Source organism: Neophocaena asiaeorientalis, unplaced genomic scaffold (genome assembly GCF_003031525.2).
Source record: "Neophocaena asiaeorientalis asiaeorientalis breed wild unplaced genomic scaffold, Neophocaena_asiaeorientalis_V1.1 scaffold346, whole genome shotgun sequence".
Lineage (NCBI taxonomy): Eukaryota > Metazoa > Chordata > Mammalia > Artiodactyla > Phocoenidae > Neophocaena > Neophocaena asiaeorientalis.
The window spans coordinates 2,641,612-2,654,620 of NW_020175400.1; the positions used below are offsets into that span (position 1 = coordinate 2,641,612).

The 13,009-nt window shown below is 47.4% G+C and overlaps 1 protein-coding gene across 1 annotated transcript in view; it reads left to right on the forward strand.

Annotated features, from left to right (window-relative positions):
* The window catches only part of RLBP1 (retinaldehyde binding protein 1), a 10,321-nt gene extending 4,419 nt beyond the window's left edge, over positions 1 to 5,902 (forward strand). Inside the window, exons 5-8 of the mRNA XM_024766511.1 lie at positions 1,633 to 1,811; positions 3,806 to 3,964; positions 4,910 to 5,020; positions 5,342 to 5,902. Coding sequence (XP_024622279.1) covers positions 1,633 to 1,811; positions 3,806 to 3,964; positions 4,910 to 5,020; positions 5,342 to 5,500 — 608 coding nt within the window. The 3' untranslated portion in view covers positions 5,501 to 5,902. The remainder of the gene's footprint in view (positions 1 to 1,632; positions 1,812 to 3,805; positions 3,965 to 4,909; positions 5,021 to 5,341) is intronic.
* Positions 5,903 to 13,009: the final 7,107 nt, after the last annotated feature.

A 13,009-nucleotide genomic window follows, 5' to 3' on the forward strand; every position in this document is an offset into this window, starting at 1 on the left:
GCTCTGAGACCCCCTCCTTCACTTCCCTCCCATTCCCTGTGCCATACAAGTCACTCTCTCTGAGCCTCCTTTTCCTTCCCTGTAAAATGGGTGTGTGAACTACATAGACTTCAAGATCCCTTTCAGCTCTGACAATGAATGGATGAGTCTGGCAGGACCAGATTCCTAGAGGTCTGGCCCCGCCTCTCCACTCTCCTGAGTCTCAATGAGCAGAACTGAGTCACCCAAATTGGGGTAGTTTCCTCTCTCACACCTGCTCTCCCCTTCCCCACCCGCCCAGCCTAGGTTTTGGCTCTGGAGCACTGCAGGGATGGTGGGTATGAGCTTGACTCCCCTCAGGTATCCAAACCTCACGCATAGTAGAATTGAAGATGGTGCCAGCCCTGGGGGTGAGTCCCAAGGACAGAACCATCCTGGCCGTGCCCACGGGATGAAGACCAGTGTCTTAAGGAAATCAAGTCCTTGGTGCTGGTGGAGGGAAGGGGTGTCTGAGCAGGCCCTATGCAGGCTGATGAGTCTCCTTACTTCTTCCTTCCTTCCGCAAATGGTAATTCTCTGCTTTGCTTTGCCAACCGCTGCTTTAGGCCAAAGGATGTGGCAGAAAACAAAGCAGACAAGAACTGCCGGCCCTCGTGGGTCTTATAGTCTAATGGTGGAAATAATGAACCAGACAAATAAAATAAAAATATACAGAGAAAAATAAAGAAGGTGGATATATGGGGCTTCCCTGGTGGCGCCGTGGTTGAGAGTCTGCCTGCCGATGCAGGGGACGCGGGTTCGTGTCCCGGTCCGGGAGGATCCCACATGCCGCAGAGCGGCTGGGCCTGTGAGCCATGGCCGCTGAGCCTGCGCATCCGGAGCCTGTGCTCCGCAATGGGAGAGGCCACAACAGTGAGAGGCCCGCGTACCGCAAAAAAAAAAAAAGAAGGTGGATATAAAGGACTGAGGGGTCGAAGTTTTAGGTAAAGAGGCTAGGAAGGCTCCAGTGCAAAGAGAACTCTTAAAGAAAAACTCGAAGGAAATGAGATGCCTGGGGAAAGAGCAGTAGGGCAGAGGGTACAGCAAGGATGAAGGCTAGGTGGTGGGAACGGGCCTGGAGTGTTGGAGGAGCAGCAAGGAGGTCAGTGGCTTTCCCTTGGCAAATGCCTCCCCAAACCTCCTCTGGGCCTGGTCCCTCCGGGGTTTGGTGGAAGAGACAATCGCAGATAGGCGGGAACCTGTTCAGGATGGGTCAGGGTGGGGTTAGTGGGTGGTGGGAGTGCCGCTGGAGTCAGAGGGGGCCTCTGTATCCTGCTTTGGGTTTTATTTGGGGGTCATTTCCACAGAGAAAAATACCAAATAGTAATTGTCCTTAGATTTAGGATTACATCTTGTGTTTTTACAGTCTACTCATGGCATCTGTACCTGGAATCTTGTTTGATTACCACAGCAGTTTGTTGAGATAGGCCAATATTATCGTCCTATTTTTTGAAGAGGTAATATGGGGCACAGAAAGGTTGAGTATCCTGCTGGGTTACACACAGCATGTAGGTGGAGAAGCCAGGCAGGAGCCTGGGTCTCTGGGTGCCCACCATGTGCCACCCCAGGATGGGCTGGCTCACTGAGGGGCCTCTTCTGCTCCCCCTCTGCCAGGCTATGTGAACTTCCGGCTGCAGTACCCAGAGCTCTTTGACAGCCTGTCCCTGGAGGCTGTCCGCTGCACTGTCGAGGCTGGCTACCCTGGTGTCCTCTCCAGTCGGGACAAGTATGGCCGAGTGGTCATGCTCTTCAATATTGAGAACTGGGACTCTGAAGAAATCACCTTTGATGAGGTCAGTGGGGATTCGCCTGGCTCCTTCCCATCCCCTGGGCTGGGTTCCCTCCTCCAAACCTGGCCTCTATTGGACCCTCATTCCTGGCTCCCCAGGAAGCGAGGTTTGTGGGGGAATGGCCAGTAGCTCATGGCACCAGGCCCTTTCCCGGCAGGAGGAGAAATCCTAGGATGTGCCATGGCAGCTGGAAAATCCAGCAGCTTTGAAGGCAGGGCCCACTGGCAGTACATTGCCAGCCCCTGGTACCCCTGCCAAGTGGGAGTGACAGCTATGGGCCACGAGCTGGGATCAGCCCTGCCAAATGCTGAAAGCTGAGAGCGACACAGGCCATATATATATATATATATATATATATATGTGATTTCACTTGTCAGGCCTTTAAGAGAGCTGTCCTAGCGGGGGAACTAGGGTTTATCTTGGGAGAACTTTGGCATGTGCCACCAGGCCTTAAAAAAAAAGTACAAACTCATTTTAGAAAATGCTGCCTAGTAGTCGCAACACCATTTATTTAGAAGTCCATCGTTTTCCCTGGTGGCTTGAGAGGCCATCTTTATCATATTCTGCATCTTCATATGTGTTTGGATCTATTTCTGGACTTTTTATTCTGTGCCATCTGTCTGTCTTTTCATGCTCCAATATCACACTGTTTTAATTATAGAGATGGTATAGAATGTTTAATATCTGTTGGGATTAGTTCTGTCCTTAATGCTCCTCTTTTTCAGGGCTTTTCTAGCTATTCTTGCATGTTTACCTTTCCTTATGAACTTTAGAATTAATTTATTAAGCTCTAGGAGAAATGTCAGGAGATTTTTATTGGTATAACATTAATGTAAGTAACAAGCTTGGGGAGAATCAGCATCTTTATGAATGCAACATCCATGGCCAGTGGTACTATCCACAAAAAAGGGATGCCTTCCTTTTTACATTTTGAGCTTCCAGGAGTGTTTTAAAGTTTTCAAACCTTATGCATGTTTGTCAATAAGTTTGTCATAAGTATTTATTTTATTGTTGCTATAGGTGGGACTTTCTCTGCCATTATATCTCCTACTTGGTTATTTTTTGTATCTATGAAGATTATTGGTTTTGTATGTTAATTTCGTATCCTGGTATTTTTACTGAATTCTTCTGTTATTTATGTTACTCACATAAATGACTCTCTCAGATTTTCTAAGAATACTATCATATTATCTGTAAATGGGGGACATTTTTTCTTTTCCTCTTCTAGTTCTTATACCCTTGATTTAAAAAAAAATAAAATAAAACAACTTGGATGCACGGGCCACTACTTCCAACACAGAGTTGAAGAGTGGTGGGGAAAGTGAACATGCTTATCTTGTTCCTGATCGTATTAGGGATGCCTGTAGTGTTTGCTACTGAATAAGATACTGGCTTTAGGACTGAGGCATACACACGTATGGTAAGGAAGAGACTTCAAATATTTTTTCTTGTTACATAGTGATATCTACTCATTTTAGAAAATACCAAAATATCACAAATTTAAAATCATCCACAATTCTACCACCCAGAGATTTCTACCACTGACATCCTTCCAGCCTATTTTTTCTAGAAACCTAGAAACATATGTGAACGCATATGCACACAGACATACACATTTTTTCTTATAAAAATGGGATTGTATGCTACAATAATATACCATGAATGGATATCTTTCTATATCATTAGTCTTATATATCACCGTTCTAGAATACTCCATGGCATGAATACACCATAATTTCACCAGTCCCTTATTGCTGGACATTTAGGTTGTTCCACTATCATAGGGGTACAACGATAAACACTCTGGCATCTAACCGTGGATATGACATTGAAGATTATTTTCTTGGCATACATTCACAGAGGTGGACTGTCCCAGCTCAAAGCCTGTGACAAATTACCTCTGGGAAGGGGTATACCAGTTAGCTCTCCCTTTAGGACCTTGAGTCTTAACTGTCTTTGTGGGTTGGATCTTACAGCCCGTTCACGTTGTGCCCAAGATCTTGCAGGCATACTGTTTCATCCTGGAGAAGCTACTGGAGAATGAGGAAACTCAAATTAATGGCTTTTGCATCATTGAGAACTTCAAGGGCTTTACCATGCAGCAGGCTGCTGGACTTCGGGCTTCAGATCTCAGGAAGATGGTGGACATGCTCCAGGTGAGGCCACAGAACCCTGTCCTGCAGGAGCCTCTCACGGGTGGGAAGGCTGGGAGGCTGGGCTGGGTTTCCCGGTTTAATGATGCTGGCAGGGACCTGAGAAGACAGCCGTCTAGTGCCCAAAAGAGCAATGACAATCACAGCCCCAGCCACAAACACTTCGTGGTGATCAACAGTTTGCCACGTGTCCACAATTCATTAATTTATTAACTTCTTAAAAGCATTCTCTGCCTGCTTCCCTGCTTCGCTTTACAAACCTGGAAATCTAGGCTCAGAGATTTGAGTGACTTCTCAAGGTCACACAGCTATCAAGTGGCAGAGGCGGGACTTGAACCTACACCTTCTGACCTAGAATCCCATTCTCTGTCCACATATGTCATGCTGCCTCCCTCTGGATGTGAATTTCTCCTGAGAAAGAGATATCATTAGTGCTCCTGACAACTCACTCCTATATACTGATGTGTCAGAAGTCCTTTCTTAGACCTAATCTAATCTTAAATCTGCTTTGCCTTGGAAAGGAGAGATGGGAGGTGGGAGTCATGGGAGGGGACAAAGGACAATGAGGCATGACAATAGTGTACCTCTGGTCTATAATAGTTTGCAGTTTGCTCAGCAGGCAAGTGGATTTGAAAAACCTTGGTCACCTAAAAACCAAGCAAGGCTACCATTTCATTTCCTTATTCCACCTAATTACAAGGTTTTGTGCATCTGCAGGATGAGGGTTGGGTTGCGTGGCCTCTGGGGCATCCTTCCTTCAGTTTGGAGCTGCAGTGAAGCCAGGGCTCCCCAGCTGCTGGCCTGGGGATGGAACCTTCAGTGGGCTATCCTCTGGGGCAACCGAGTGATGACAACTCTGTCCTCTTGTCATGGGGAGAGGCAGTGGGAGAGTGAGTGGGAACCTCTGAGGTCATGGGGCATGTGGTGGGGTGCTGTCTGTCCCTGCAGGATTCCTTCCCAGCCCGGTTCAAAGCCATCCACTTCATCCACCAGCCGTGGTACTTCACCACCACCTACAACGTGGTCAAGCCCTTCTTGAAAAGCAAATTGCTCCAGAGGGTGAGTGCATGGCCACGCAGGGAAGGTGCCCGGTGATCGTCTGGTGTGTGAGTGAGTGAAGGGGGTTGTAGCAGGAAAGGGTTCAGGAGACAAGAGGGATGAAGGTGGAGGAGGAGGGCACCCCGCCTGAGCCCTCCTCAGGCTCTGTACCAAGGTTCCGAACCAAGTGGATCCCACAGACAGCACAACAAGGGGGACTTTTGAGAAAGCCATCACCAGGCAGAGATGGCATGTGTGCGTTTGTCCTGTCCCTCTTCTCCCCCCAGCCCTCATCCTAAGGGAACCCCCTTGCTCAGCTCTATCTCCTCTGCTTCCCTGCAGGTCTTTGTCCATGGAGAAGACCTCTCCAGCTTCTACCAGGAGTTCAACGAGGACATCCTGCCCTCCGACTTTGGGGGCACACTGCCCAAGTATGACGGCAAAGTCGTTGCTGAACAGCTCTTTGGTCCCCGGGCCCAAGCTGAGAACACAGCCTTCTGAGAACATCCCCTGCCATCTGATCTGTAGTTAGTGTCCCTGGGCCTCTCCTCAGCTGCCCTGGACCCAGAAGGCTGGGAAAAGGGCTGCCTGGGATGACTGTGGTTCCTCTGAACCTTCCTAAGCTTGGGTGAGCTCAGGTGTCACCCTCCTCCCAAGCTGGGGGGCAATAAAAAAGCAGGGGAATTCCCTTGAGCAAGAAGCAGCGAGGGCAGTTATATTCCTACTGCCTCTGAAGCTTTAGGACGGAGACTTGTGTGGGGTTGAGTGTCAAAGACTCTAATCAAGCTTCTCAGTGATTTTCTTTGTAATAGTTTTACTATTTAGGGTCTGTGAAAATAGGCAAGGAGGCTGGTTTAAAAGTCTCTCCCACCCCTAAAAATATAAAAAAGAAGATAAGAGAGGGGGAATATAAGTGCAAATGATCTGGCAAGTATAGTGATCTTGGTGGCTGGTAGGCAGGTGAAACGCTTTCCACGTGTAATTCCAGGGTGGAAGCAGCCTTGAAGTAGCTCCATTTTGGGGTGGTCTGGTCCCCCTCAGGTGCAGTCTGATGTATGCAGTGGTGGTCAGGAGCTTGGACTTCTTTCAAGGGTGGCAGTTGTGTCCCCCTCCTTCTGTCTGTGGGGTCTCTCCACCAAAGCTCTCTCCTCCAGACCCCTTGCCTCAACGGATGGTTTTACTTAGATTTACAGATGGTATCCTCTCTGAGCACTCTCCCAGTCCTCAAGTTATACAGTGAAAGCTCTTCTTTGTCTTCAGTCTCAGACACCTTATAGAAATGAACTTCTACTTTCAAGCTCTGCATATTTAGACAAATATAAATGCTTTCCTTTCTGTGCAGTTGGCTTTCCTCAAGTGTCTGGTGACTTTTGAGTGTGTGCTGGGCATGCTGCTCTGTCTTGGGGAAGGCCTGGCTTCTTCTGGGCATGGGGCTCATAGGCACTGACAGATTCTTTTCCCAAGATCCTACACTGACTTTCCCAGTGGAGGCAGACACTTGTTCCTGTTGTCTGGCTCATGGTGGTGGGTGAGGGTCACCTGGCCTGGCTGCCTCCACGAGGTACCCTGACAATCATCCCAAGACTTCTCTGCTCTTGCCTCCTTCTGGGCATGAAGCACCCTTGGTGCTGTACCTACCTTTTGGGGCAGGACCTTCAGCTGTTTCCTGGGCTGTGGGTTCAATCCAATGCAGTCTGTTTTCACGCCTTTAGGAATTTCTCTGAACCACTGAATTCTCTTTCTCGTTTTCCAGTGTGGCTATGTACATGTACATATATATATATATGTGACTGTACATATATATGCATTTACTTCTTATATCTTTTCTTTCAGTTTTAGGGTTTGCAGTGTATGCTCATCACCCAAGTAATTTCCTTCTCTATGACGTTCACAGTCAACAATCTATGTTCATAAATGATACATATACGACTTCAGACCTGGAGGAGGAATCATAGCAAATTATTGTGGGTGGCTGACCAGTGAGGATTTCTCCCAAACCCTTCTTTAAACCCCTTGAAACTTTTCCAAATCAAACCTTACATGGAACTCTAGTATTAAGCCTAAAAAGAGTGGAGGTGATATGGTTGAAGGGGGCTCAGCAGCCTCACCCCGAGAGATCTCCTAGAACATCTGGAGCCAAGAAGGTATTTCAAGTGTGAGGGCACAAACATGCCGCTGAGGGGGCAAGTGATAAGAGAATGGGGACTTGCGTTTGCTAAGATAGAGGGCATTGGTGAGTCGACAGTACAGGTGTTGGTGGAGTGGGAGCAGGGATGAGGCTGAGTTTAAAAAATTACAGGAATGAGCATTTTTTAAACTTTCAAGATACACTTATAATTGTTTTGTAAAAGAGTTGTGTCCCAAATTTGAGGAAAACAGTGGCTGATTACTCTTGGATGACTCCCATCTTTCCCCTGGCCCCTAATTGCCAGGAGCCCTCCTAGTCCCACCCTCTGATTTGTGGGAGCTCTAATTTATAAATGGGATCAGGATATGGAAAAAACTGCAGGCAGAGGCTCTTGGGGCAGCTTTGTCTTACTCAAATCCAAACGGATGCTGGTGTCCCTCCTAAAGTCAGCAGGGCTAGGGCCTTAGCTTAGGGAGGGTTTGACGTAAAAGCCCAGGGGCTTTCTGAGGAAGAATCTAGAGGGTTGGGACCCAGCGAGTCGGTTCTGACCGTGGGCTGCCACCACCCCCTGCTGGCCGTGCCGTGGTACTGCCCCTCCATGGCCAGGGACAGACTAGCCAGGGGCAGGCCAAGCCAGACCTTGCCAGGAAGGTGGTGCTGCCACCTTTGGGAACAGGTGCCTGAAGACCACGAATGTTAATGTTAAAATCTGATGTGCTCAGTCTCACAGAATCCGAGCTGCCTACATATGCTGTATTCCTACAAGTGGCCACAACCCCCGCATTAATGAGAGAGGAAGAGGGACAGTAAAATACTCTTGAAAGCCAGCAAATATGGGAAGGAGGACCACTTGCTGCTCAGAACATCTTCCTTTCTGGAGACGTCTGGGATGAAGCAGGCGTTCTGCATGTGAAAGTAATTTGAGCATAGCAAAGGTTGGGAAGTCACAGTGATGCGTCATGTGGCCCTTTGGGGAAATACTATCTGTTAGCAGATGGAAGCATTTGTTAAGGTGTGGATGGAGGTCTCAGTAGGGAAATGGGCCATCAGCCGCAGAGAGCCTTTGAGCAAGACTGGTCACTGCTTAGAGCCTCGAGTTTACCTAAGGGACGCTGTAGGAGGCCAATGCTCCCTGGTATCCTGGCAAAGTCTTCCTGGAAGAGGGATGCCCAGGTCTTAAGTCAACCAGGAAAAGAGCTGAAGAGTCACCTTCAGGGTGAACTGGACCACCTTTCATCCCACTTTCAATGGTGGGCGTGGCTCTGGTGTTGAGGAAGGTTAGCAGTGCAGGGTCTGGAAGCTCACAGGATACCAGAGAGACTTACAACTCAAAGTGTGGTCCCAGGAGGGGACTGCTCAACATAACACTTTGAAAAACATTATTTTATTTGATTCTGTCAATATCTAGAGACAGCCATTCTTATTAAAATTATTCTCATCTTAGGGGTTAAAAAAAAAGAAAAAGAAAAAGGAAAACCCACGGTCCAATACTGATCAGGGTCACAGAGCTAGGAAGTGGCCTGGATGGGACACTAACCCAGCAACTCTGGCCCCAAATCCCTTGGCTCTGTTACTACCAATGCTTTGTCTCAAATGTTTATTTCTGGGGATAGAGGAAATGTAGGTAGAGGTGGGGAAGAGGAACCATGGAATTAGAGCTTCATTTATTCCAGGTCAATTTCACCAACATCATCAGATAAAGGAGGAAATAACTTTAAGGGGAAACCAAATGGTCTTCAGTAGAGATGCTGGGGTAATTCCAAATGGGGTAGACAGCACGAATCAAATATAAGTCCTGGGTGCACAGAGAGAGAGAGAGGTAACTTTTCTTTGGGGAGAGATTGAGCAGTTCAAGGCTAAACCACCGGTAAGGTCATCCCAACCACTCAGCTACATGTGACCCCCTCTAAGGGGGGATACACCAAGACAGAAATGAGGAGGGAGGCTGTCATACAGCTGGAGGGCCATCCGGTTAGGTGTTTGGTCCTTAACATGGGAAAGTACTCCCTATAGAGCTAGAGCTGAGAGGCCTGTTATTGGAAGGTATAATAAAAAAGACATCAGCACCCTTGGGTCAGCGAGTGATTGTAGATAAATGTCACCGAGAGCAAATCTATAGGGTAGAATCAGGAGAGGCACAGCTGTGCGCTGACCACATTGGCAAGCTGTTGGCATCGATCTGCCTAACACCCTGGACCTGAAATCTCTTTCATGTGGTACTTTTCATAGTTAGTATTCTTTGCAAGTTGGTTTTCTTGGATCAAAGTAGTCTGGCTATTTTGTGGGTGATAGGAAGTGGGGCGGTGGGGTTGGTGCTGGGGGAGAAGCTTGCTTACCAGCAAGGGATACACTTTGGAATTCGATATTGGGCATTTTTAGGCCTCGCTAATGAATGTCCTCCAAAACCAACGCTCCCCACCCCACTTAGCTTGTCAAAGGTTTTGCATGGCCAAGGAGGGAAGAAAACTCTGAGTGCAAGGTCCCTGGGGTGGGGGGAGCACGGACTGGCACAACTGTCCTGGCTGGGCCAGGGCTTGGCCCTTGGAGACCCTTAGCTTGGATTCAGACAGAGGCAAAGGAGAAAAAAACACCACCATTACTCAACCAACCCAGTATAACCTTAATTTAGGTCACGTTCACCCAGTCTTTTCAAAGAACACTATTAGAAAAGGAAGGGACTCATGCGTGGCAGCCACCATTTACATCTCACCTTACATTCTGTCTACATGGTTCACTTTATAGAGCAAGTATTTAAAATGCTGATATCTCACTCTTCCCAGGCCTTGGCTTTCTTCCTGGAGAGGATGGGCTTGTAAAGACACCTGTGGGCTGCTCATTTCCTTGGTATTTGCAAGGCTGGGTTAAAATCAGTTGTGATGAGAACTTGGTGTTTTGCCCATTTCTTTCAAGCTCGTGCTTCGGTGAAGACACAGGAAGAATCCTTTTAGATAGAAAAGCTCCACTACAAAGGACGCACAGCCACGCCACATTTTTAGCCTTTTATTTTTTTAAGTAAAGAAATTCCATTGAATCAAAGATAACAAAATTACAGTTTTTGTTTGAAATGATCTTTGTTTACCACCACACAGAATCAAAACAGAACCAAAAGTAATATGAGAACATAAAATGATCAAGGACACCACTGTTTAGTATAATTTCTTAATAAAGGTAAATATCCTCATATTTAGAAAAAATTGCATTGCTAGTTGCAAATCTTAAACACCTCAGTGCTGGAGGATCCTGTATTCTGCCTCCCCCACCCCCAATCCACCAGCACGGAGGCTTTCAGAACACAAACTCAAAAATACATTATTTTCAGGGCAGCATTTGAAGTTTCAGAAAGTCCAAAAAAAAAGAAATCAAACAAAACAAACAAAAATTAGGAATGTGAAAGTGATGGTTCTCAAAAATCAGTCTGGAAGCAGATCTGCCAACAGAAACATGGGGTTCATGGAAGTCTAACCAGGAAAGGGGGAGATGCAAACTGGCTCCCCCCTCCACGCCCCCAGCCCCTGGTGTCGCTAAGGCAGCTGCAGTGGCAGAAGTCAAAAGCTCAGGTACAGTGAAGGTCTTCCTGAGGCAGTGGGAGAGACCCAGATCACCTGAAACTGGTGTGGAGAGGTGACAGGATTCTACATGGACTTGTGCTTTAGGAAAACTAAAGAGGCCAAAACAAAAACCAAACCAAGCCTAACTCCCACACCCAGGAACTCGGTCCACCCACTGGGAAGGAGTGGCTGGCGCTGGGACTGAGGGCTCAGCAATTATTCTACGTGACTGTTGGCTGCTCCATGTGGGTGGTCTGGAAGGAGAATGCCTATTGAGATGAAAGGTATTTCTGCAGGTGCTATACGTGGACTGTCCCCAACTTACGGCGATAGATTTCTTGGCTAATGAGGACCAGAACGGGAAGACAGCAGGTTATAGGTTTTATTACTAACTGACAGGAGTCAAGTTAAAGGACTTAATTCACTGGTTGGAAATTAACTTCAGCTTATTCATTAGAGATAGGTGAATGTTTTACCCACAATACATGCTAGGAAAAACGGTTCAGAAAACGTGGTGTGTGTAGGGGGCTGACTCCTTCAAAAGGGGCAGCTGTCTACCGTCTGGGGTCTGAGAATGGCTGGCGAGCTGGGCTCTGCAGCCTGCTTCCAAGGGCCACTTCGGGGGGATGCCTGGGCTACAGCGTCCGAGGCGGTTGCAGCAGTGACATAGGCAAGAGGAAGCAGCTGTAGCTTTGGATAGCATCCCAGTTCTCACTGCGAGTACGGGCCCGTTCCCCTTCAAATAGAATTTGGCAAAAGCAATCCTAGTTTATGAAGAGGGGGCACTTCCCTCTGCTTTGGTAACAGGGGGGAGAAGAAAACCTTTCCCTCAATTGCTTGGCCTCTAAATGCCAAAGGCAGGCCACTTTTCATGGTTTTTTGAAGCATCCAAAGTGGCTTTGAACAACAGAGTGAGGCCAAGAAGGAAGAAAGGCATCAGAGATGAGGTGTTTGGCCAGTTCTGGATTGCTCTTATTGTCAAGGGGTGGGGGCACCTAATGTAATAAGGAGCGTACAGGCCACATGGAGACATTTTCTGGTTTTGTGGCAGCTTTGCTTCAGACTTCTGCAGCAGAATAATTTGAATTCCAAAGCCACTATAGTGTTGTACCACCAGGGGATATTCTAGAGGCAAGTTAAGGCTTTCTGGGCAAAGAGAACAATTCCAGATGATATTGTGAGCGGATGCTGCAGTGAAATGCTTCTTAATAACTCTCCTGTCCTGCCTTAGACGACAAAGACCTGAGTTTTCAACTCAACGTGATGTTTCAGTGATCTTCACTTTAGTGCTAAGTCAGAAGCAATGCCACGGGAAAAGAAAAGCCTCTCACAGCTCAGACATCTGCTTGCCCGGCAAACACAAACAAGAACACATGTATTGTTTCCCCGGAGCTGGCAAAACGGATCTCAAGCCACACAGTGACAAAGAGAGCTCTCATTCAGATGCCAGGCATATAAGCTCAGCTACCCAGAAAGTTCAGCTTTAATGAAGACTGTAGTTTTAGAATGAAAGTCTGAGCAGGCAGGGTTTCTGCCCTGGGAACTCTCAAAGCTTGCCCGAGTCACACAGAAGGATGGGGACATTCACCTCGTTCCAATGGTCAGCACCTGTCCCAGTCATAAGACCACCCTCAGTACAGAAAGAATATTGAGATGACAATGGAGGCTCTGAAGAGAAGCCAGTAAGAGACACAGGGCTTTGGGCAAAATCAAGGGTCTTCACCAGCAAAGGCTGAATGCAGTAGCTCCCTCTCTCCAAGTCCCCTCAAGATCAGCCTGAAGTCTTGACTTATCTGTTTCCACTCGCAATGGCTGTAAGAAGGCCAGCGGGAATGTTCTGGCAAATGATGTGTAAGTAGATTAAGTAGACTTAGAGATGGTCTAAGATGAGGTAATTGGAGCTTGGAGAGGTGAAGTGATTGCCCACAATCCAATGTAAATTAGAGACAGGACAAGAATCCAAGTCTCCCAAACCCTGGTTCCCTAACACCATGTCAAGAAAGGGATGCTCCCCTTGCAGGTATATTCCCACTCTCACGTGTAAAACGCTGCGGGGAGGTTCAAAGAATATAGTGACAACAAACAACTTTCTGCCTTCCTTCTGCTCTGGAATCACTGGTGCAAACTCACGGGCGGGAAGGTAAGAGGCTTTCCTCAAGTCTGTTAAACTCCCTACTAACATAAATGCATCAAGGAGACTTGAGACCATTTTTTCAAGTCAGATAATCCTGACTTGACTGGGATCTTCATCACTGTCTTCAAACTGTTTAGAGGCAGGGAGAACCACCCGGAGAACTGTTAAAAACCTGCTTGGTTTTTTTTTTTTTTTTTTTT